The 25,909-nt window shown below is 36.3% G+C and overlaps 1 protein-coding gene across 4 annotated transcripts in view; it reads left to right on the top strand.

Moving 5' to 3' along the window:
* The first annotated feature begins 3,244 nt into the window (after positions 1-3,244).
* LNPK (lunapark, ER junction formation factor) overlaps positions 3,245-25,909 on the top strand; it is a 79,014-nt gene continuing 56,349 nt past the window's right edge. For 3 of the 4 annotated variants that reach the window (XM_087435414.1, XM_004426649.3, XM_014784641.2), the window contains exons 1-4: positions 3,650-3,777; positions 9,049-9,137; positions 10,493-10,534; positions 11,329-11,516. In XM_087435414.1, the coding sequence (XP_087291540.1) occupies positions 9,111-9,137; positions 10,493-10,534; positions 11,329-11,516 (257 nt within the window). In that variant the 5' untranslated portion in view covers positions 3,650-3,777; positions 9,049-9,110. Of the gene's footprint in view, positions 3,441-3,649; positions 3,778-9,048; positions 9,138-10,492; positions 10,535-11,328; positions 11,517-25,909 lie in introns of those variants that run through there. The other variant, XM_087435413.1, reaches the window with a different exon arrangement.

The raw sequence follows: 25,909 nt of genomic DNA, 5'->3' as shown, positions 1-25,909 counted from the left end.
CTGTTTTTCTGCTATGTATTTTTTTTTTTTTGAGGAAGACTAGCCCTGAGCTAACATTTATGCCCATCTTCCTCTACTTTATATAGGACGCTGCCACAGCATGGCTTGATAAGCAGTGTGTAGGTCTGCACCTGGGATCCTAACCTGCGAACCTTGGGTCGCAGAAGCAGAGTGCACGAACTTAACCGCTAAGCCACCAGCCCTCAATGTATTTTATTTTATTTTATTTTATTTTATTTATTTTTTGAGGAAGATCGGCCCTGAGCTAACATCTGCCAATCCTCCTCTTTTTTTGCTGAGGAAGACGGGCCGTGGGCTAACATCCATGCCTATCTTCCTCTACTTTATACGGGATGCTTCCACAGCATGGCTTGCCAAGCGGTGCGTCGGTGCGCGCCCGGGATCCGAACCGGCGAACCCCGTGCCGCTGCAGCAGAGCGTGCACACTTAACCACTTCCACCACCAGGCCGGCCCCTACCCCCTCAACGTATTTTAAAACAAAACATTTATTTATAATAAGATATTTGCACTTTGAAAAAAAATAAGTACCTTGTGGAAAAGAACAGATTACAAACTGTAACATATTTTTTTTTCTTCAGCCCAGACTTCTCAGTGCTGCAGATCCATAGATCTGTTCATGTGACATTTCTCCTTGAAGTCACAAAAACATCTTAAACACCATTTTCAAATTGAAAACACCATCTTCCTCCAAACCTGACTCTTTCACTGTTCTCCACTTCTCAGTGATAGCATTCCTATCCACGCATGGGGCCCACCAGAAATCCTATCACCTCTGACTCCTCCCTCTCCTTCAATCCCGGTTCTACCCCAACATATCTAAATTCATCACCAAGATCTCCCATTTTACTTCCCAAAATGTTCCATTTTCCCCACTTGTCTCCATCTCCTTCTTCTCAGCCCAATCCACTTGAACTACTACCAACACACATCACCATCCATAGATCCTAATTGGTCCAATGCTGACCCTGTTCATGCCCCACACTGCAGCTGGAATAATCTTCAAAACGCAGATCTGATTAGGTCAAATCCCCTCCCCACTTTGCTCTCAAGTAAAAGACGAAGGTTCTCCGTATGGCCAATGAGATCTCGCTTCATCTGGTCTCCAGCTTCATACTGTAGCACTCTCTCCCAGCATTCTGTGCTCTAGCCACAATGGCCTCCTTTCAGTCTCTCAGGCTTGCAATGTTCACTCCTGACAAATGGCCTTTACACATGATGTTCCCTCTGTTTCCTTTTCTCCTTTCTTCAGCTTCTTATCCTCAGATCTCCATTCCAGTGTGACTTCAAGGAAGCCTTTCTGATTCTTCTGACCAGATTAATGAATGACTATATACTGTAAGCTCTCATAGCAGCTATCTCTTTCAACTTTCATTGATTTCTCTAAATAAATGTGGCTCACTTATTTGTTGAGTTAGATCTGTTAGAATTCCTTGACTAGTTTGTTTCCTTTCTCATCTTCTCCGGTGTTCTTCCAATTTCACTTCCTTAGAATCTATCCCAGAACAATTTTAGGATTAGTAGGGAATAATTTTAATATGTGGACTTAGCTAAAGTACCACCTTCATTAGCTTTCCCACGTCCCCTCTGCCTGCTCTTGTCTTATCATTTTTCCAATCTCTTGAACATTTGCCTCTATCACAGCAGTTATTTACCCTATATTGTATTTTTTGTTTGTTTTCTTGAAAGTTTCTCTCACTAGTGTCAGTTGCCTTAGGGCAGCTGTTTTATTTATCTCTATATCTTCAGCACTTAACACAGGGTCTTGTCCTCAATAAATATTTGGAATGACCCCTGTGGCCTGTAGTCCAGCCGTATAGTACATATGTTGATTTCTTCGCTCGTTATGTCTTCCCTCACTGTGCCAGACAAACTCTTACCACTTGATGTAAAGGAGGTAGTGGTATAGTGTTACCTTCCACAAAACACATACTCTTTCTGCCTTCAGTTTCTTCTTTTGAAAAATGATACTTATCTTAAAAGGTTGTTGGGAGGATTAAAAGAGTCAATGATTCACCACTTCTCTCCCTCCCCTTGCCAGGCCAAATCTCTCCCCTTCTAGAGCAATTACGTAGGGAATTTTCTCTCAGGATTAGGTTTTTGGAATCTCTTGCACTTAGCTAGCTCTTCTCTGTCTCCGGGTTCCTGTTTTTTTCCCCCTATACAATAGACCTTGATGGCTTAATTAAAACTAGAGAACAAGTCATTAGCAAGTGGAATACACTTCTTCCCTGTTCTCTTAGGAGAAGAGATCTTCCTGAGGTGAAGAGATGTATTTGCATAACTGCACAGGCCTTTTTTTTTTTTTTTTAACTTTGAAATAGCAAAAGATGAAAAACAAAATGCTTAAATTTCCATATCAAAATAGGTGAAATCTCTCTTTTCATTTTCTTCTAGATTTATAAGGTGCCTGACCCAGAGTACACAAGAAATAATAAACTTTGGTTCCCTTTTCTTCATCCTTTCAAGTTTACAAAGCTGTAACTAAAGATATTAGCTGTTAGGACAAGCAACTCCACAGTGAATTATCTGGTAGCTTCCAGTATAGTAAATTGTTCTAACCAAGTAGATACTACTCAGTTTCTCTTCTTACTTTATCTGTTTGCATTGTCAAAGTTTAAATGCAGCATATTAAAAGGATTATACTCTTTAAAAATCATGCAAACTTTTTATTATTTAAAATGTGTATGTAACTAAAAAAAATTTTTAAATTCCATAAAAAATGTTTGCACACAAGGCTAAAACACGTCACAGGGGTAAAACATGACAAAAGCTTTTGCTGAAATTTCTCTTCTTTTCTCCAAGTTACCTCGTGGGGTTCAAGAATCATTTGTTATTTAGACTTGTCAGTCCCAGGTGACTAGAAAACGATCTTTAGCCAATATTTCGAATCTGAGGCAAATATAGTCTGAGTGGTTTATTCGTGGGCCCACGTATCAGGACCTGTGAAGGGGGTGTTTTTGAGGTGAGAGTTTTAAGGTAGAAAACTCAGCTTATGTTGTTATCCACAGGTTTGAAATCAACATCAACTTCAAACATTTGAAGTTTACCACACGCCGGCGAGGTAAGCGTCCAGGCATCCAATGACCCTTTTTGACGTCAGGAGTGATGAAAGCCTCAAGCACTCCTGGCTGGAGTCTACCCTGAATTTTCTCCACTGGCTTGTTTGGGAACTGGGTCTCTTCTAAGCTATGTCGTATTAACTTGCTCTGCTGCCGGGTGGATGACAGCTGCTCGGGGACTCTTCAGGACGGACTCCTTTCCAGACGCACCCACCTTCACCCTCAACCCCACTCTCCTCTCGCGGCAGTCTAGGACCACCAGGACCAATTTTGGGGTTTTCTTTCTCCAGCGAGACTTGGTACTGCAGGCTTGACAAGAAAAGATGGAGGGAGAGGAAGAGGAAGAAGTAACTGCATTGGTAAGAGTCATAATAAACGGCAGTACATCTCCAAGACGCGGCGACCAGCACCGTATTTGGCTGCGGAGGCCATACGGACGGGCGCCCTCGGGCCGACCTCCCCACTCCCCCGCCCCAACCGCGCGCCCGAGTCATAGTCACGTGACGGGGGAGCGGCGCGCGCCGGCCGCGGCGCGGATTGGCCGGCGGCGGGAGCGCGGGGTTTGATGGGAAGGAGTTGGCCCGGCCCGGAGCTCTGTCAGTGGCGGCGGCTGCCTGCTCCGGAGGCGGGCTGCGCGGTGGCCGCCCAAGCTGGCTGGGGTGGACGCCAGCGCCGGGCTTTGCCCGCTTCTTGAAGGTAGAGCGCTCACCAGGAGGGCAGTTGGGAGGGCTCGGCAGAGGGGAGGTGCGCTGAGCTTTGCCGTGGGAGATACGCTCCCGGTTCCCCCCGCTTGCCTCTCCCGGGCGCCCCGCCCCATGCCGAGTGGCCTAGGAGCTCCGCGGCGCCGGCTGGTCAGACCCCTGCCCGGCAGCGCGTTGCGCCAGTGTCGCCGCCTGGTCCCCTTGATTATCCTGCACCGTGGCAGGGGTGGCTCTGGAGTGCTGGAGACTCCTTTCTGCCCCCGCCCCGCCACGGGGAGGTGGTTCTCCAGCTCGGTTCACGAAGATGCCGGGGGGCGGGGAGGGTGGTGACTGGATGGATCTGAGCATCGGCTCTTTGGCCCGCCTATGCCTAGGCGAAGGGTCAGAAGGTCCTATGCTAAGCTATCGCTTTGAGTGTTCTACCCGTCTCTTCTTTCTCTGAGTTTGTGCGGAGGCGCCATGAGTTGGAAAGATCTGGAGGGACCGAAAACTGTCAGTGTCATGCTGCTCGGCCCAGGCGTGTGGGCGTGGATTTTGTGCTGCTTTACAGAAGCCTCTCGACAACCGTGGTCCTTGTTTGAGGGACGGTGGGCGGCCTAAGGGGGATGGGGGGAGAGGGAATGGTGAGGGCATAGGTGGCATAAACATGGCAGAAGGAGAAGAGCAAATCTAAACTACATCAATAGTTTTAATTCTTTAATATTGTGTATGGGGATTGAGAGAGAGTTGCGATTGGTGGACTAGTTTTGCTGATGGTGCCCTCACTGTGCTAAGTAAAACCCATGACTCACTGAGTTTTGCATGTTCCCGTTTTCCCAGTTGGCTTCTGCTCTGTGGTCCCTTAGTGTCAACTGTGTTTTCTCCTTTCTCTGTGGCTTGGGTGTCACCGTTGACAAAATTGACCGTATTCAACGGCGGTTTTTGTGGATGTGAGTAAGTTTGGTTTCAGGCATATGTTCACACTGGCAGGGAATGCTAATCTCTTGTCCTCAGCAGTCCCCATAGATCCATTTTAGGAGAAGCAAGTTGATTTTGAACACATTTTTTTAAAACAAGAGTGGTGCATTTAAAATTAGAATTTTAAGTTTCTCTGTCATCTACTGAGATCAACCCAATGCTATTAATAAACTTATATAGTGTTTCTATGTTATTAACTTGAAAGAGAATATAAGAAAAGGAAGAAGTTATATAGCTATCAAATAGGTATGGTTTCATATCGAAATCTTTCTAATCAAATAGTCATTTTTTTGGAAGTATTTAGTTCAGAATGAACATAGACTCACCATGAAGACCAGAACTTAACCATCATATAATAGAAGTGCTTTTAGAGGTGCTTCTTTATTGCTTTTTTTCAATAATTTTATTTTTGAGTAGTATGTGGTGGTTTGGGATATTTCAGAATTGCCTTTTCATTTAGGATATTTGAAAGTTAGAGTTCTACAACAGATCACTTTTAATCTTAAATTGAATGAGACAATATGTTAGAGAGGTACTGTTGATAGTGACTGAATAGTTTCTAGTTAAGTTTAGAACTTGAGAAACGTAAAACTGAACTTCCTTTGCTGTTAAAGGCCTACAAGATTATTTTAATGGAAGAATCTGCAAAGTATTTTGCTTTATTTTTTATACTAGGGAAAATGAGAGCAATACAATTTCAGTTAAATACAAACTAATTTTATTTTCCAATTTTAAAATTATGAAACAGGTCCTTTCTTCATAAGAAATTAGAAAGAAATGTGGTCCATATGAGAAGTATTGTCTGTACTACATGTGTTTTCTGATAATAGTAATAATAATGGCTACAATTTATTATGCACTTACTATTTGTTGGAAAATATACGAAGGGATATATAATTCCATTTAATTCATACAACAATTCTGTGAAGTGTAGATATTTTCACCACTTTACATATGTGGAAACTGAGGCTTAAAGAGTTTAATTTACCCAAGATCACATAGCTAGTATGTGGTTGAGCCATATTTTGGATCCAGACCTTTTTTACTTCATTATTTTAATATGCCATGAAGTGGGTGAAAATTTAAGAATGACATGCCCCATGATTTTAAATTCTGACACCCAGACCTGACAGTGAATAGCAGTTAATAGAAAACATTCAAATAATGTGGTGGGCATTGTTATTGAAAAACACATTAGATGCACCCAGCTCTTAAAGTCATGTGAGGTCCCACTGTGATATCAGAGTAGAAAGAGACTGTCTGTACATGTTCATGGAACAGTTCTTGGGGACAAGCCACTTGAGATTGAGCCATCTGTCCACTCAAGGGCAAGCAAATTGATTTACGCTTCAGAAAGAAATGGTAGGTATTTGGTTTCCATGTATCTTCCGTGTGTTGAAAGGAAGCAGAGATGAACTAGAAAATCGGCCACAGCAGTAAAAACAACAATTTGTATTGAGAAATTAGTATGTGTCAGGCACTATTGTAAATACTTCAGAATGTATTATGTCATTTAAGCCTTTCAACATTCAAGAGGTTCCTTAACTATCCCTCTTTTGCAGATGAAGATATTGAGTAACTGAGAAGTTAAGTAACTTATTTGCCCAAGGTTTCTTAGTAAGTAATGGGCCACAGCAATTGGAGTTAAGATGTTTAAGTCGCAAAGAGGGAAAAAGTGTTTGAAAATAGAAGACGTATGAAAATAAAGCTATAAAGAAATAGTTGATTTCTTTAATTTTGTTATGCTTTTATATTTGTTGGAAAGTACTGCCATTATATGTGTATTATGGTAAATCAGCTTCTTTAACAAATACCAGAATTTGAAAGGAAAATTGCTGGAACAATGAGGATTTTCTGGTTCTTTGATTATGATCCTGAGAGCATGGATATAGCATTTAATGACTATTACCCTAATGTTGTTTTGGAGGACAAATTTAAAAGCACAATCCTCTGCTTCAGGGATCTTAAAGGCTGAGCTGTAGTTTGTTTCGTTAACACCAAAACAATTCTCCAAGCAAATAATTGATGTCAAAGTTGGTATTAATTGCAGTATTATGCATATATTTCATATTACAATTATTTTAAAAGTGATGGGCAGTAAACCAGTAAAGGCACTGCTTGGAGACTTCTAGTATCAGTTCTGCTCCTAGCTGGAGCTACATGATTTTGGTAAATCATTTAGCTTCTCTTCCATGCAGGTTTAAGCATTCAAATTTAATCAGATGAAGGAAGTGGGCTATGTGATACTCTGTACTAACACTGTCTCTTGTGTTTATAACTCACTTTCCACCTCAGTAGCTGCATTTACCAGCCATTTGAGAATGTCGGGGTGCTTTCCTATATTTTATGTATAAATATTCCAATCTAATCTCTGTAAAGGAGACTTTATTTCTGATTTTGTGTTATTGGAAATAGGTGGTTGCTTTTTAAAAAATCAAAACGAAAATACTGTCTGGCTTTGCTGCTTACTATCGTTGAGACTTTAGCATATTACTTCACTTCCCTAGCCTCAGTTTCCTCATTTGTAAAATGGAGCGATAGTAGCATCTAAATGATAAAATTCATGTAAAGCATTTGTTTCAGGCCTGCTAGAGATTAAGTGCTTAGCAAGTGTTTACCTGATGTTATCATTATTTTCAAATATTAAAAATTCTGATTTGTGATGGCTACAAACTTAACTTGAAGGCATATAACTCTGTTACAACACAAAATGTGTAGGTCAATTGTGTATAAAACACTGTGCTAGACACCTTATATTAGTTCCAAAATAGTGGGATGATGTATATTTAGAAAATACCAAGTTAAGTGCTTCATCTGAATCTCCTTTCCCTGGTTACCTTTCTTGGTGATTATTTTTAGCATCTTAAGGAGGTTTTAAGATCCATTTAATGTCCTAATTCAGAAATTTGTACTTTGATTCAGTAGAGTTCCAAGATTTCTTACAACCGAATTTTAGAAATTTGAATACTGAGTTAATATTGAAGGATTAATATTTAGGTTGCATTTTAAATGTGGCTTATAACATTCATTATATTTATAAAGTTCAGAATTTTTCAGGACAGAATATAGGTATATCTGTCCCTAAAAGTTACTTTGTAAATGAAAGTATTTCATAATTAGGCTCTTTGTCACTTCTTTAACCAAGAAAGTCCAAGGTAGGTATGCCTTATACTAATTTCAACCTGTAAATAGAGCTGCAGAGTGAATGTACTTATGTGGCACTGGCATTATTTTGTGATTACATTTATGGTTTTAAAAATCGTAAGAATTATGGCCTAACTTTTTTTAGTGGAAATGAAGTAATTTTATACATTGGCAGTATATAACTATAACCTGGTAAAAATATATAACTTTGAAAGTGTAGTTTCACTATTTCAACTTAGAAGAATAAAAATTTATTTAATTATTGACTGGTAAATTGATTTAGAATATAATACTGCAGACATTTTCATACATACAGTAATATTACAATACATTTGAGAGTCATAGAAAAACAATAAAAGAAGGGACTATACAGCCAGCTCACATGAAGGTCAACTAACGTGAGGGACTTAGACACAATTTCAGAGCGAAATGTTTATTTGGGTGTTGAACAGTAGTGAATAGATCAGAAGTCTGAAAATAGAGCAGCTTTGGGCCATGTTTCTTCTGAGCTATTGGGCTAATCACTAAACATCTTTTCACTTAATTTTCTTATCTGTAAAATGGTAATAATGAAGGCTCACCTGTGGAAAGTGGTAGTATTAACTCTAATTTACAGAAAAGAAAATTAAGGCTCAGAAACATTAAATGATTTGCTCAAGGTCACAGGTAGCCTTGTAACCCTTATTTTCTTATTCAAAATCCAGTTGGCTTTCTATTATTACTTTTAATGTGATGTTATTCTGTACATTGTAAAACATTTCTTATTCCAAGTAACTAATTTAGCTGAATGATAGAAATGGTAGTATTTAAAAGCATGTAGAATGAAAGTAGTATAGTAAAACTTTGCTTAGAAGAACAACATAGGGGACCTACTTTAAAGAACAGAAAGCGCAAAGTGGTATGAATATACACTTCTAAATTGCCTTCCCAGTGAAAAAGCTTTTTCAGCTTTATTTTCACTTTTAAATATGTCCTGGCTTAGAAGAAAGGATTTTGTAAAAGGTGGATTCTATCCTAAGACTGTCTGAATTAAAATTCCACATAAAGGGAGTCTAAAAAAATTAATACTTTACAGTATTTTTAGGCAGTATTGCAACATCTAAATTTTATAGTGAGTTTGCTGTATGTTTAACGTACATTTTTTAAATACTCGCTTTATTTCTAGCTGTGAATTCCTTTGGACAATTGATGATATTTATCATTGTGCCCAATTTCTACAAATAAAAGATGGGTGGATTATTTTCTCGATGGAGGGTAAGTTACTTTTCTTTACAGCCAGTAATTAGTCTAATATAAAATTGTCACATTAAGCTATTTGTAAAAGTCTCCTTTGTGGTGTAGACTTGAGTTGTAATTTGATATTATCTCTGACTCTGTATATATATATTTTTCTTTCTTCTCTTATGAATTATTTGGACTTGAATAGCTTTACTTGCTATATAGATGTCTAATGTCTCTGTTTAACAGAATTATTTCTCTTTGACTTATGAAGTATTTTTATTTCTCTATGTATTTCTGTACAAATGATTATTTTTTTCTTGTTTTCTTCTCATACTGCCTAAATTTCAATATTATTTGAAAGATAGTTGAAATTAAGTATTCTATACAATACTTACATTTTTACAGGCTGTTATCTTTTTGCTTAAAGCTTGTCACAAATATTTACTGAAGTCACACTAAATATACTTTTAGGAATTGTAGGTTAAATAAAATTAAAAATGCAGTTTGATTTTATTGGTTAAGCCCTTAGAGGAAGTATCTCAAATTTAGAGCTAGAAAATATAAAATATGTTGATAAATGCCCTTCTCTAATGTAAGAGGAGATAATGTAGTTTAGGACAAACTACTTTGCTTATTTTTTGACTCCTTTTTACCATAATAATGGAGTCTAGCAATACTTCGTGCACAATTTAGTTTTTGGACTATTGCTGGAACTGCTGTGTTTTGGATTGGCATTACATTGACCCCTCCTCTTTATAACCTTATTACAATTCTGCTTAAGGATCAAATTTATCTATTCTTCTTTTGTCTTCAGTGTTAGGTTGAACCATATGAAATTGCCAGTATTCAACAGCTTTGACTTACATAAACAGCAATTTCATATGGTTCAACCTTACGTTAACAACTCGTGTGGGAACTACAATGAATTGATATTCATTACCTTCTTAGATTATTAAGTATATGATTGGTAAATATTTTCTCAAGTATGAGCCATTTGGCTTGTTTTTATTCTAGGTGGTATAAAAAATATCTTTGACAAACAATAATGAAGTATTCTAAGATGCCCTTTTAAAATCTGATCTTCAGAAAAGTATTTTAGGAATTCAGAAGGGAGGTAATCTATTGATTTTGACCTCCAGAGTTCTAAGTGAACTTTTAGCAGTAGCAAATCAGACCATCTTTAGTCTTGAATTTTTTAATATGTGAATTCTTTTGAGTAATACTATCTAAGAAAACTTTTCTTGAAGAAAAAATTTGTTTCTCTCTATAAAAGTATGTTCTGTTGGGGTTAAGAATGGTAAACCCGTTTATGATTACATAAATCAAAGTGTTTCTAAGTTTGCAGTAACAAGTTTTAATGTTCTCTCTGATTTCTCTTTCTATAACAGACGAAACCTTCCACTGTAGAAGTTCTGGAAAATATAGATAAGGTATGTTCCTTGGCTCTGGGGTGTTTTAATTTGTTTTAGGTGTTATGTAAATATTATCTTAGTATATATTATTGTATATATTATTTTGGAGTCCAGATTGCGTGTGGGAATTTAGAGATGATAAAGAGTAAACCTGAGAACTTTAATGTTACATCACCTTGAAAAAATCCAAAGTCTGTCAGTGACTTAAGAAGTCTGTGTCAAGTAACAGAGCCTGTTAGAATGAAATTAGATCTACAGCGTGGTGTAAATCAATGCTACGGATAGGATAAAGTAGATTATAAAGTAGTCTATGACAGTTTTTGTCAGTTTACAAACTTCACAGCTTTTTATACTTTCTATCATTATCAAAAGTGGTTATTCCTTGGGAATATTGAGAGTGATGAATAGATTGAAACAAACTAGTATGAGTCACTTTGAATTTTTATTAATTCTTTCTTTTTATAGCCAGATTTTTTTTAGGCCTTATACAGGAAGAATTATTACTTGTTTGATTTAACAAATACTATTTATTGATGCCAATTTTATGCGTCTGATGTTTGCTAATTTGACAGGTTAAAAATAGTATTTTAATTTTGCTTTTAAACAAGTGATTTGTCAGAATAGGCATTTTCATGTATTTATCTTCATTTTTTGTTTTCTTTTTCATATTCTGTTTTAAAATATTAAGATATTATATTTCATTGAATTTTATGAGTTTTTTCTATATAACCTTTCTATCATGTTAAATTTTTGTTAAGATTTCAATTTCCTTATGAAATTTGAGATAATCTAGAATAATTTTCTCTTAACAGGAAATTCAAGCTTTGGAAGAATTTAGGGAAAAAAATCAGAGATTACAAAAATTATGGGTTGGAAGATTAATTCTCTACTCCTCAATTCTCTATCTGTTTACATGTTTAATTGTATACTTGTGGTATCTTCCTGATGAACTTACAGCAAGACTTGCCATGACACTCCCATTTTTTGCTTTCCCTTTAATGTAAGTAAATTATTCTTTTTGTTGACCTTTCCTCTTTCTGACCAGATAGTTTTAATATATTCAGTCTCTTTTTTATTATGAAATAGTAATGTCTCAGACTGAATAAATTTGCATATTTTTTGCAGTTTGAAAAATATTTCTTTAAAAAAGTAGAACAGTTGTTTTAGACCTTTATTTGCAGTCCAAAATACCTGAGGAATATGGCCCAGTGATATTGGTAATAATGGCTCTATATGGCAATCTTTTGTGATTCTCTAATATATGGTCATGCTCCCTTAAGGGTATTGGGCATGGAGTGGGCATGTCAGATTGTGGGTAGTGGAAAGTGAGGGATGGTTTGTAAAACAAAGAGAGCAACTGCCCCAATGATTCTGAATATATTCCATTCATCCCACTTTACTTCCCCTCTTTTTAGTCACTGCTATAAAGCAATTGACCCTTATTATAGAAATCTTTTATAATATAGCATTTTACAGAAGGTGTGTTGTGATTGAGAATTTTGAGAGACAATTGAATGAAAAATGTGGTCGTTCAATCAACAAACATTTATAGGTAGCAGTTGTGTAGACGTTGGATTATAATGGTGTATGGTACACAAAAATACAAAATCTCTGACTGTAGATTTTAGACTGCATACATTAAATTAAATAATAAGTATGTGAATATTAAGAGAAGTGCCAAATGCTATGGCCGCATTTAACAGGGGCCCTAACACAGTCTGGGTGGAGGTGGGGATCAGGGAAGGGCCTTTGTATTCATTTTCTATTGCTACCACAAATTTAGTGGCTTAAAGCAACACCTATTTATTATATCACAGTTGTATAGGTCAGAAATTCAAGTGGCTTGACTGGGGTCTCTGCTTAGGGTCTTACAGGCTACAATCAAGGTTATCACCTGGCCTGGGGTCTTATCTGGAGTCTTTCGGAGGAGGGGTCATGCTTCCAGGCCAACTTCTGCTGCATCTCTCTAACTTTCTATTCTGCCCTCTGCCGGGGTAAAAGCTCTGCTTTTAAGGGCTTAACTGATTATATGAGACTCACCAAGATAATCCAGGATAATCACCCTATCTTCAAATCAACTCAGTAATACTTAATTATATCTGACAAGTCCCTTCACAGCAGTACTTAGATTACTGTTTAACTGCGTAACCAGAAGATGGAAATCTTGGGGAGAGAGAGGGATATCTTTAGAATTCTGCTTACCATAGCCTTCCTGAGGAAGTGATGTTTGAGTTTGAGACCTGAAGGATGAGTATGTATATCAAGAGTGGTGTGACATGGTGGGTACTGTTTTAGACAGAAGGTACAGCATATTTGAAGGCCCTGAGGGAGGATAGAGCATGGTAGGTTTAAAGAAATGAAAGAAGGCCAAAGGTTGGATTATAGAGAAAAGTCTGGATAATTAGGCAAGGGATATTTCTTGGAGGCCTTATAGTCCATGATAAGATTTTTAGGCTTTAAGGGTAGTGGGAAGCCATTGAAGATTTTTAAGAAGGAATATGACATGATCATATTGTTATTTTGAAAATACCACTGAGGTTACAGCATGGAAAATAAATTAGAGAGGAATAAGAATGGATCTGGAGCCTCTAGTTAGAAGGTTATTATAGTTGTCGAGGGGAGAAATGATTGATGGTGATTTGCACTTGAGTAGTGGTAGCAGGGTTGAAGACAAGCAGATGGGCTGAATGAAGTGGACGGATTGAAGAGATTTAGGAGGTAGAATTGAGGTAATATAGAAAGGCTCTTGGTGATTGGTTAGATATGGGGTGAAAGAGAAGAATTACATCAAGGATAAAATTCAGGTTTAAGGCTTGGGAAATTTGGTTGGTGGTAGTGTCATTCATCTAAATAGGGAACAACATGAGGAGGAGCAGGTTTGGTGACCCACTGGGACTAAAATACCTATGTTCTATCCAAATAGAGCTGCCCAGTAGAATGCTTAAATATGAGTATGAAGCTCTGGAGAGAAATTTGAATGGGAGATAGAAATTTAGGATTTGGCAACCTATAAATACTAATCAAAGCCATCATCTGTTCATTCAGTAAACATTGAGCACCTGCGATATGTGAGGTATTGGGCTAGACCCTAGTGATTGAGAAAGTCGTGGCAAGATCTCTGCCCTCGGGGCCGGCCCCGTGGCTTAGCGGTTAAGTGCGTGCACTCCGCTACTGGCGGCCTGGGTTCGGAGATTCGGATCCTGGGCGCGCACCGATGCACTGCTTGTCCGGCCATGCTGAGGCGGTGTCCCACATACAGCAACTAGCAGGATGTGCAACTATGACAACTATCTACTGGGGCTTTGGGGAGAAAAAGGGAAAAAAAGGAGGAGGACTGGCAATAGATGTTAGGTCAGGGCCAGTCCTCCTTAGCAAAAAGAGGAGGATTGGCATGAATGTTAGCTCAGGGCTGATCTTCCTCACACACACACACACAAAAAGAGATCTCTGCCCTCATGGAGCTTACGTTCTATTGGGGTTGGAGATAAAAAGTGAGAGACGAGTAAACAAGCATAGTTAATTTAGAGAGAGATAAGTGCTATGAAGAAAATGAATGGGGTGATGAAAGGAAAAGGCTACTTTAGGATGGTCCTGGAAGGCCTCTTTTGAGGGGGTATTGGAGTGGAGAACTAAAGTATGAGAAAGAACCAGCGTGGAAAGAGTTGGAATTTCTGGAAAACTAGTTATATATACAGTATATAATAGCACATATATCCATAGAGAGATGCAGAAAAGGATTATTAATGGTAATTCTCTCTAGGTGGTAGTTGTTTCTTTCTGTTTGCTTTTTGGTATTTGAATTTTTTACGACAACGTGTTCTTCAAATCCTAAAAACAAAAAAATCTAAGAGTTGAGAGAAGATTTTTCCAAGAAGAAAGAACAGAAAATGCAAAGCCTGTAAAGTAGGAGAGAGCATAACTTGAGGGTCAAAAAGATAGATATACCTGGAATGTGTGATGGAGAAGAAGAGTGATATGAGGTGAGCTTGCAGAATCAGGCAGGATCTAGATCATGGAAGGTCATGGTGAGGAGTTTGAATTTCATTTTGGATGAAATAGGAAGCTTGTAAAGGTTTTAGTGGAAGAATGGTGTGATGAGATTTAACTTAAGAGAATCGTACGTGCTGCCTTTTGGAGGCTAAGAAGACAAGAGTAGAAACAGAGAGATCAGCTAGGAGGCTGTTATAGAAGTTTAATCTAAAAATGCAGATGCATTGGACTGCCCAGTGGCAGTGGAGATGAATAGATGACTTGGAAATATTTCAAGACAGCTTGATGGGAGGAAATGGGAGGTAGAGGAAAAGGAAGAATCAGAGTGATACTTAGGTTTTTTGGTTTGACATTTGGGGAAAGTGTAGGATCTTCTTCTTTGGAACTACTATGGTAAAATTTTTTTGTTTAGTCTTTAGGGCAGGGCATATTTTCAGAATGGAACTCCTGGAGCTTGTACAGTTTTAACTCTGTGTGTAGATAAAACAGCCAAAACTCGAGTGCACGTGTATTACAAAATAATTGTCTGCCATTTTCTTTATTTTCCTTTTCTTTTGAAATCTTTTGGAATGCTTCTTATCCCAGGTGTAGTAGTGGATTTTATAATGCAGAGCCCCCCTTTCCCTTGTTTCCCTTCTATGTTTTGTAAAAAAGAAGGGAGAAAAGAAATTTTGAAAGGGAATAAGTATGAGATGTTAAGTTGATTTAAGCTACTTTAAAGACTTTTAAAAAACCCACTTGACATCCATTTCCATATAAAAATTCGTTTTGTGATTATCAAAGATTTGTATCTAGTTGCAGAAGAATGTCAGACAGGAAACTCTGCTGTGCTAATTCTAATGGTTTATCCACAAATTGTGATCTAGTGGATCTGCTATTATGACTCAGAAGACTTTTTTTTTGTGCAAATAAATCATATACTAATTGTTTTTAAAAGTAGAAAAACTCCATTTAAAAAATGTTTGCTATTTTTTCAGTTTGATCTTTCTACTATTTTGAATATGAAGCTTTATTATCCTTACTGTGTCCTTCTGCTTGTTCTGCATCACCTGTGTCTAGTATTTCTTGGCTTGTTAAGCTTCAGAGCCATTTCTCACTTTGTCTCATTCACGCTTGTGACCTGGGTCTCAACTGCTGCAGCTTCTGTTTCAGTGAGCTCTTCACTTTTCGAAGGATAGACCAGTTATCGAACAAAGGATGGAATTGTCCTTCTGATTGATGACAATCAAAAAAGCATGAAATAAAATACAACAATGAGAAAGTGGGTGTTGTGGTAAATAGAATGAAGGCTTACCACAGGATGTTTTCTTTTGTCTGTAATGTGAGCTATTGCCCAAGCTTATCCCTGGACTTTTTTTCCTTTGGAAACAAAAGTTTTGAGGTCTGGACCAGGATTTATTTTAAAGAAATGGAGGCAGGGCCGGCCCTGTGGCTTGGTGGTTAAGTGCGCGCACTGCAATGCTGGCGGCCCGGGTTCGGATCCCGGGTGCGCATCGAGGCACCACTTCTCCGTCCATCCTGAGGCCGAGTCCCACATACAGCAACTAGAAGGATGTGCAGCTATGACATACAACTATCTACTGGGGCTTTGGGGGGAAAAAATAAAATAAATAAAATCTTTAAAAAAAAAAAAAATAAAAAATAAAGAAATGGAGGCAGAAGGAGCAATAAAATGTATTGCTTTACTCATCACTGTCTACCTTGATTATAAAGCTTAGAAATCTACCTGATAACTGCAAAAAATGACTGCTGTCCCTGCATTCCAAGTTTCCCAAATGCTTTTACTGGACAGAGAGGTCATGGATTCAGGACTGATGGTATATTACATAATCATAATGATTCCAAAGTTATCTTTTATGGTAGAAAATCAGTACTCTAAGATGCTTTGAGATTTTATTATATCTTCTTTTTAGGATGTAATATGCAGGAACTTGGTGTGATTTCAACCTATTGTTTTTCTGCCTTTCAGATTCAATAATATATTTATATCTCTCTGATCTTTTCAACTATTACTGAAACTGAAACTGTAATCTAAATGCTGGACTTATTTTGTAGGACTCATTAAAGCTATGCTCCATAGTGAGGGAAGGTTTGAGTTACAGTTAAAATCTTATATTTCTGCATTATGCTGGCAGTTATGCATTACCTCAGGAGTTGGTTCATTTTCTAAGAGTGAACCACCATTAACTAACCACCATTAACCACCCTTAACTAACTCTGTAAGCAGTCTTATAGACTTTTACTCCTGGATACCTTATTCTTACAAATTATAACTTTCTAGAAAATGCCATTCTCTAAATGATTATTTCAGAGATCTACTAGCATAAGAGGTTGACTTTCCCAGAGGAGTTAGCCATATTTTCCCTGTGTGTGTGTGTGTGTGTGTGTGTTTTGCTTCTTAAAATGGGGTTATGAGGGAAAAATTTTAAGCAAAAGAAATGAAGAAGGTGGTCCTGTCCCTGTTTCTTATGTTTTCTTATTTTTCTACTTAGATTGAAAGCCATTTGAGGATAGAGCTTTGATCTTATATAATTTCTATGCCTCCTTCCCACTCCCCATCCTTGCAACTAGTTTGTAATAGATATTTCCTCAATCCAGCTAGAAGGTTGACAAACATAATTTGTAGCCTTTTGAGGAAAGTTAAACATTTGTTTCATGGCAATCTAATAAAAATATAAAGTATCTTTCATCAACCATAGTTGGCTCTTAAAGGAGAAGGTATCTGTGAACATCTCTTGATATTGACTCAAGGAGAATATTTACTCTTAGGTTTGGTAGATAAGAAAATCATTTTGCAAGCATCCCTTTTGCAATATTGATAGATATTTGAATATTGATAGTTACTTGATAGAATTTTTTACTTAAAGAATTATGAACTGAGACATAATTAAGAGACCTGTTCTTGGATGGGAAGCCTCAGTATTATAGTGAGATCAGTTCTCCCTAACTTAATCTAAAAATGTATGATCACAATAAAATATCAATAATACTTTAAAAATCTTGGCACACTTATTTCATAATTTTTAATGGAAAAATAAGCAGATAAGAATAGTCTTGAATATTCTAAAAAAGGAGAGGAATGAGAAGCAGAGGTCTACCAGGCATCAAAAGACTTCATAATAATTTTAAAAAATATTATTATAAATAATAATAAAACAATAATGATAACTTGCTTTATAAAACTTCATTAATTAAAAGTTTGGTGCAGTATATAAATAGAGCCATAGAACAAAGAAAGAGACATGAGAATCCAGAAAAAAATCCCAAAAGGAATTTTTGTATATGGTTTTTATGTATAATAAAGATGACATTTCAAATCATTGGGGGAAAATAGTATTGAGTTATATCCAAAAATAAAAAATAAAAAAAATAAAGCTTGATTCTTGCCTTATTCCTTATAGCAAAATAAATCATTATTATTACTTTGTCTGAATGTGAAGGTAATTCTTGCTAAAGCCTTTGATGGTTAAATAAACTGACAAAATAGTCAACATAGCTATAAATATTGAGACCTGTATATCTTTTCATTTTTAGCTTTATATATTGCTAAATCTCATCTAAAAACATTTCGATAAATTGAATATAGGGCTTATGTGGTTGTTGGAAAGAGAACACTGAAGTTTGGCAGAAAAGACAAAATAGGTGAAAAGTGCTTTATATATATGAAAGCTGGTGAAAAACTATCAGAGGTTTATGGAATGTTAGTCCTTTAGTAAAAGTGAGAAAAGTTTGATTATATTGATTGAGTTTTAGGTATTCTGCTATATTTTAGCTTTTAGCATGTTTAATTTTAGTATAGTAAAACACTGAATATTAAGGATTTAAAATGTTTACCATATCTGAAGTGTGATTCTCTTATAGTGAGGCTCCAAGTATTTCCTGTTAGAACACCTTTATAATTTAATAGTACAAGTCACTAGATAATATTTAACAGAAATTCATGCTGTACTAATATTTCAAATAGCATCAGTTTCATTCAGAAAAGAAAAACTGGAATGATTTGATGAATGTGAATTAAGAAAGAGTTTTTAAGGGGCGGGCCCGGTGGCATAGTGCTTAAGTATGTGTGCTCCACTGCGGTGGCCTGGGGTTCGTGGGTTCAGATCCCAGGCACGCACCGACCCACTACTTGTCAGGCCATGCTATGGTGGCATCCCATATAAAGTAGAGGAAGATGGGCACGGATGTTAGTCCAGGGCCAATCTTCCTCAGCAAAAAAAGGAGGATTGGCATCAGATGTTAGCTCAGGGCTAATCTTCCTCACACCCCTGACCCCCCAAAAAGGAAAGAGTTTTTAATATGTCTTGGAATTGATTGTATATATGAACTTACTGATTTTCTGTACTAATTTTATATTCAACCACAGTAATTGTCTTGTTTCTAGTAAGTTTTTCAGTTGATTCTTTTGAGAATTTCCAAGTATGCATTGATATCATTTGTAAATAGCAATAAATTTAACACCTTCTTTCAGATTTTTTGTCTGATATTTTTCTTCTTGGCTAATTGTGTTGGCTAATACCTTCAGGACAATGTTAAGTTATAGAGAAAATAGTGGACATCCTTGACTTTTTCCTTGGGAGTACTTCTGTTTCCCATTGGGCATTATTCTGACTTTTGGATTGAGACAGATATATTTTATCATGTTAAGGAATTTTCTAACCATTCATATTTCATTTAGTTTTCTTTTAAGTCAAGAAAGATTATTGAATTTTGTTAAGTACTGTTCTGTCATCCATGGATATAGCTGTATGATTTTTCATCTTATGTCTCTTGATGTGATGAATTCTATTAAATATTGAATTTCAATATTGAAATCTTGAATTCCAGGAAAATTTCTACTTTCACACTTGTAATCATTTTATAAAAACATCTGAAAACTTTTCTTTATTTTTCAATGCTCTGGAACAGTTTAAATAGTACTGGCATTATCTGTCCTTTACAGGTTTGGTAGTATTCCTTTCGAAAGCTTTTGGACTTGGTGCTCTTTATAGAGGGTAGCTCTTAACAACTTTTAAAATTCAATAGTAGTTAATCTGTTAGGTTTTCTGTCTCTTCCAAGGTAGTTTTATTAAAAATTAAATATATATATATAAATTACCTATTCTACACTTTAAAAATAGTGTATTTGCATAGCGTTGTAATAGTAGTAGTCATTGTCTCATTGATTTTTAAAATTTTCTTTGTATCTATGATCATTGCTTCCTTATTTTTATTTTGTATCTTTGTACATTCTTTTTTGATTGTTTTTATTAGCTGTTTACATACCCTTTGAACCAGCTTTTAAAAAATTACTTATTTTTATTAATTCTTTTTTTCTTTTCTTAGGCTTCTTTTATTCTTGTAACTTAAATTGGTTGCTTAATACATTTGTTTTCATTCTTACTTATTAACACAATACATTGTATGTGTATTTGAGGCCGTGATATTTTCTGACCACAGCTTTAGTTTTATCTCACAGATCTTGATATGTAGTGATTTACTTTGGTTGTTTTATAGATATCATAAATTTTTGTTTGTTTTGTTTTTGTAATCTAAAAGTTATTTCCAGATGGCAAATGTGTGTTTGTATGTTTGTTTTTCGGCTTAGTTGCTATTTCTAGTTCTATTGTATTGCTTTCAGAGAATACTGTTTAATAATATTTCTACTTCTTTGAATTTACTGAGGCTTTTTTTGGTGGCATGCTATTTGTTCAGTTATTGTGTTTCATGAAGACTTGAACATGTATTTTTTTTTTTTTTCAGGTACACAGAGTTTAATATTATCAATGAGAACTACCTCATTATGTTATATAGGTCTTCTGTATCCTAATAATGATATATTTCTACTTCTTCCTATATTTTCTTTGGTTTTACTTTATGAATGTTGATGCTTTGGTGTTTGATGAATAGATATTCCTAACTATTATATCTCCATTGTAAACACATTCCTTAAATAAAACACTTTTTTATTTTGAAATAATTATAGATTCATAGGAAGTAAACAGGCCCCGTGCACCCTTCACCCAGCCTTCCCCAATGGTAATATCTTGCGTGACTATAGTAAAATATCACAGCCAGGAAATTTTTTTTTTTTTTTTTAATTTTTTGTTTATTGCAGTAACATTGGTTTATAACATTGTAAAAATTTCAGGTGTACATCATTGTACTTCTATTTCTGCATGGACCACATCATGTTCACCACCAAAATACTAATTACAACCCATCACCACACACATGCACCGAATTATCCCTTTCACCCTCCTCCCTCCCCCCCCCCTCTGGCAACCACCAATCCAATCTCTGTCCCTATGTATCCGTCCATTGTTGTCACTATCTACTACTTAATGAAGGAAATCATACAGTATTTGACCTTCTCCCTCTGACTTATTTCACTTTGCATTATACCCTCAATGTCCATCCATGTTGTCACAAATGGCTGGATTTCGTCGTTTCTTATGGCTGAGTAGTATTCCATTGTGTATATATACCACAGCTTCTTTATCCATTCGTCCCTTGATGGGCACTTAGGTTGCTTCCAAGTCTTGGCTATCGTGAATAAGGCTGCAATGAACACAGGGGTGCATGTACCTTTGCAAATTGGTGTTTTCAAGTTCTTTGGATAAATACCCAACAGTGGAATAGCTGGATCATATGGTAGTTCTATCATTGATTTTTGAGGAATCTCCATACTGTTTTCCATAGTGGCTGCACCAGTTTGCACTCCCACCAGCAGTGTATGAGAGTTCCCTTCTCTCCACATCCTCTCCAACACATGTTGTTTCCTGTCTTGTTAATTATAGCCATTCTGACGGGCGTGAGGTGATATCTCATTGTAGTTTTGATTTGCATTTCCCTGATAATTAGTGATTTTGAACATCTTTTCATGTGTCTGTTGGCCATCTGTATATCTTCTTTGGAGAAATGTCTGTTCAGGTCTTTTGCCCATTTTTTAATTGGGTTGGTAGTTTTTGTTGTTGAGATGCATGAGTTCTTTATATATTTTGGAGATTAAGCCCTTATCAGATGTATGGTTTGCAAATATCTTCTCCCAATTGTTAGGTTGTCTTTTCGTTTTGTTGATGGTTTCCTTTGCTGTGCAGAAGCTTTTTAGTTTGATGTAGTCCCATTTGTTTATTTTTTCTATTGTTTCTCTTGCCCGGTCATATGTGGTGTTTGAAAAGATGTTGCTAAGACCGATGTCGAAGAGCGTACTGCCTATGTTTTCTTCTAGAACTTTCACAGTTTCAGGTCTTACATTCAAGTCTTTAATCCATTTGGAGTTAATTTTTGTGTATGGTGTAAGGTAAGGATCTACTTTCATTTTTTTGCATATGGCTATCCAGTTTTCCCAACACCATTTGTTGAAGAGACTTTCTTTTCCCCATTGTATGTTCTTGGCTCCTTTGTCAAAGATTAGCTGTCCATAGATGTGTGGGTTTATTTCTGGGCTTTCGATTCTATTCCACTGATATGTGTGTCTGTTTTTGTGCCAGTACCATGCTGTTTTGGTTACTATAGCTTTGTAGTATATTTTGAAATCAGGGAGTGTGATACCTCCAGCTTTGTTCTTTTTTCTCAGGATTCCTTTAGCTATTCAGGGTCTTTTGTTGTTCCATATAAATTTTAGGATTCTTTGTTCTATTTCTGTGAAAAATGTTGTTGGAACTTTGATAGGGATTGCATTGAATCTATAGATGGCTTTAGGAAGTATGGACATCTTAACTATGTTAATTCTTCAAATCCAAGAGCATGGAATATCTTTCCATTTCTTTGTGTCTTCTTCAATTTCTTTCAGCAATGTTTTATAGTTTTCGGTGTACAGATCTTTCACCTCTTTGGTTAAGTTTATTCCTAGGTATTTAATTCTTTTTGTTGCAATTGTAAATGGGATGGTATTCTTAATTTCTCTTTCTGCTACTTCGTTGTTAGTGTACAGAAATGCAACTGATTTTTGTATGTTGATTTTGTATCCTGCAACTTTACCATATTCGTTTATTACTTCTAAAAGTTTTCTGGTGGATTCTTTAGGGTTTTCTATATATAAAATCATGTCATCTGCAAATAGTGACAGTTTCACTTCTTCCTTTCCAATTTGGATCCCTTTTATTTCTTTCTCTTGCCTGATTGCTCTGGCTAGGACTTCCAATACTATGTTAAATAGGAGTGGTGACAGTGGGCATCCTTGTCTGGTTCCTGTTCTTAGAGGGATAGCTTTCAGTTTTTCACCATTGAGGATAATATTAGCTGTGGGTTTCTCATATATGGTCTTTATTATGTTGGGGTACTTTCGTTCTATACCCATTTTCTTCTGAGTTTTTTTCATAAATGGATGCTGGATCTTGTCAAATGCTTTCTCTGCATCTATTGAGATGATCATGTGATTTTTGTTCTTCATTTTATTAATGTGGTGTATTACGTTGATTGATTTGCGAATGTTAAACCATCCCTGCATACCTGGAATAAATCCCACTTGATCATGGTGTATAATCTTTTAACGTATTGTTGTATGCGATTTGCTAGTATTTTGTTGAGGATTTTCGCATTGATGTTCATCAGTGATATTGGCCTGTAATTTTCTTTTTGTGTTGTCCTTGTCTGGTTTTGGTATCAGGGTAATGTCAGGTTCGTAGAATGAGTTAGGGAGCTTCCCCCCTCCTCAATTTTTTGGAAGAGTTTGAGAAGGATAGGTATTAAGTCTTCTTTGAATGTTTGGTAGAATTCACCAGGGAAGCCGTCTGGTCCTGGACTTTTATTTTTGGGGAGGTTTTTGATTACTGTTTCGATCTCCTTACTGGTGATTGGTCTATTCAAATTCTCTACGTCTTCTTGATCCAGTTTTGGAAGGTTGTATGATTCTAAGAATTTATCCATTTCTTCCAGATTGTCGAATTGGTTGGCATATAGTTTTTCATAGTATTCTCTTATAATCTTTTGTATTTCTTTTTTTTTTTTTTTAAGATTTTTTATTTTATTTTATTTTTTGCCCCCAAAGCCCCAGCAGATAGTTGTATGTCATAGTTGCACACCCTTCCAGCCGCTGTATGTGGGACTCGGCCCCAGGATGGACAGAGAAGCGGCGCTCCGATGCGCACCAGGGATCCGAACCCAGGCCGCCAGCATCGCAGCGCGCGCACTCAACCACCAAGCCACAGGGCCGGCCCAGTCTTTTGTATTTCTGAGGTGTCTGTTGTAACCTCTCCTCTTTCATTTCTGATTTTACTTATTTGTGCCTTCTCTCTTTTTTTCTTGGTGAGTCTAGCTAAAGGTTTGTCCATTTTGTTGATCTTTTCAAAGAACCAGCTCTTGGTTTTATTAATTTTTTCTATTGTTTTTTTGGTCTCCATTTCATTTATTTCTGCTCTGATTTTTATTATTTCCTTTCTTCTACTGATTTTGGGCTTTGTTTGTTCTTCTTTTTCCAGTTCCTTTAGGTGCATTGTTAGATTGTTTATTTGAGATTTACAGCCAGGAAATTGACATTGGTTCAATTCACAGAACCTATTCCGATTTTACCAGTTTTACATACACTCATTTGTATGTGTGTTTTATATTTCTATGCAATTTTATCCCATGTGTAGCTTCATGTAACTACCCCACAATTCAGATCTAGAACTGTTCCAAAACCATAAGGCTCCTTTTTGCTACCCTTTTGTAGTCATACCAACCCTTGTCCAACTGCTCCATTTCTAATCCCTGCCCCGCACTAATCTGTTTTCCACCTCTATAATTTTGTTATTTCAAGAATGTTATAAAATGGGATCACATGGTATATAACCTTTTGAAGTTGGCACTTTTCGCTCAGCATATTCTTGAGATCCATCCAAGATCTTAAGTGTATCACTAGTTCCTTTTTATTGCTGAGTAGTATTCCATGGTATTAATATCCCAAGTTTGTTTAACCATACACGTATTGAAGGACATTTAAATAGTTTCCAGTTTTTGGCTATTACAAATAAGGCTGCTCTGAACATTTATGTACAGGTTTTTGTCTGAACATTAGTTTTAATTTCTCCAGGGTATATGCCCAAGAGTGTAATTTCTGGGTAAGTACATGTTTAGTTTTATAAGAAACTGCTAAACTTTTTTTCAGAGTAGATGTACTATTTTACATTTCTATTAGTTATGTGTGAGTGATCTAGTTTCTTTGCATTCTAGTCAGCATTTGGTATTATCACTGTTTTCTATTTTGATCATTCTGATAGGTGTGTAGTGATATCTCATTGTGGTTTTAATTTACACTTCCCTAATGGCTAATGATGTTGAACATCTTTTCATGTGTTTATTTGCCATCTATATCTCCTCTTCAGTGAAATGTCTGTTCATATCTTCTAATTTTCTAATTGGATTATTAATCTTTTTTCTGTTGGATTTGAGAGTTCTTTATATATTGTAGATACAAGTCCTTTGTTGGATATATGGTTTGCAAATATTTTTTCCCAGTTTACAATTTGTCTTTTCATCCTCTTAATAACGTCTTTCGTAGAGCAACGTTTATTAATTTTTCCTTTTCTGGGTTGTGCTTTTGTTGTCAAGAACGCCTCCCTAGCTATAAGTCCTGAAGATTTTCTTCTTTGCTTTTTTTAATGCTTTTTTTCTTCTAATATTTTACATTTAAGTTCATAATCCATTTTGAGTTAATCTTTATATAAGGTGTGAGGTTCGTGTTGAGATTCTGGGTTTTTTTTGCCCATTGATGCCTAATTACTCCAGCACTGTGTGTTGGAAAGGAACCACATCCTTCTTAACATTATAAAATGACCTTCTTTTTTTAAAAAAGCGTTTTTAGAGGGGTCTTGAGTTCAACCTTGTGGAGTGTTAAGATCAGAACCCTTGTTTTGTCTGTATTTGCTTAGTATACTTTTGCCCATTGTTTTATTTTCAACCTTCAAAACCACTTGGATGTCAGTTTACATTATAGAGTTGGGGTTTCTTTTATGATCCAGTCTGAAAGTCTTTTTCTTTTGCTCTGGTGGATTTAGCTCACTTATGTTTATTGAGATGAAAGACATTGGTCTAAGTTTTGAAACATACTTTTGTATTTTGCTTTTATAACCAAAAAAATCTCTATGTGGTATGTTTACTTTACTTTGGCCCAGTTATTTGTAGGAAGTTTGTGAGAGTATGGAGGCTTGTCTTCCTACATTCCAGGCTGTCTAAAATTTTCCTTATGATCCAGGATTTAGTGTATTAGTTTGTTCAGCTTTTATCTTTCCCCAGCCAATAGGGTGTATTAGGCTAAAGTATTTTTTCATAATAGAAAACTTCTTTTCTCTCCTGCTGCCATAGAAGTAGAATGTTCTTTGTAAATAAGGCATTTCTGAATTATTTCTCTTTGAACTCTGCCTTCCCTGTTTCGTTGTTGGAACCAAACTGAGGAGTTTCTGCCTGTAGCATGTGTGTCTTATTCTCATTATTATAAATATG

The sequence above is a fragment of the Ceratotherium simum genome, chromosome 9, assembly GCF_057802395.1.
Source record: "Ceratotherium simum simum isolate JZ-2026a chromosome 9, ASM5780239v1, whole genome shotgun sequence".
Classification (NCBI taxonomy): Eukaryota; Metazoa; Chordata; class Mammalia; order Perissodactyla; family Rhinocerotidae; genus Ceratotherium; species Ceratotherium simum.
The sequence above is the reverse complement of the archived record's forward strand: the minus strand, read 5'-3'. Positions and strand labels throughout refer to the sequence as shown.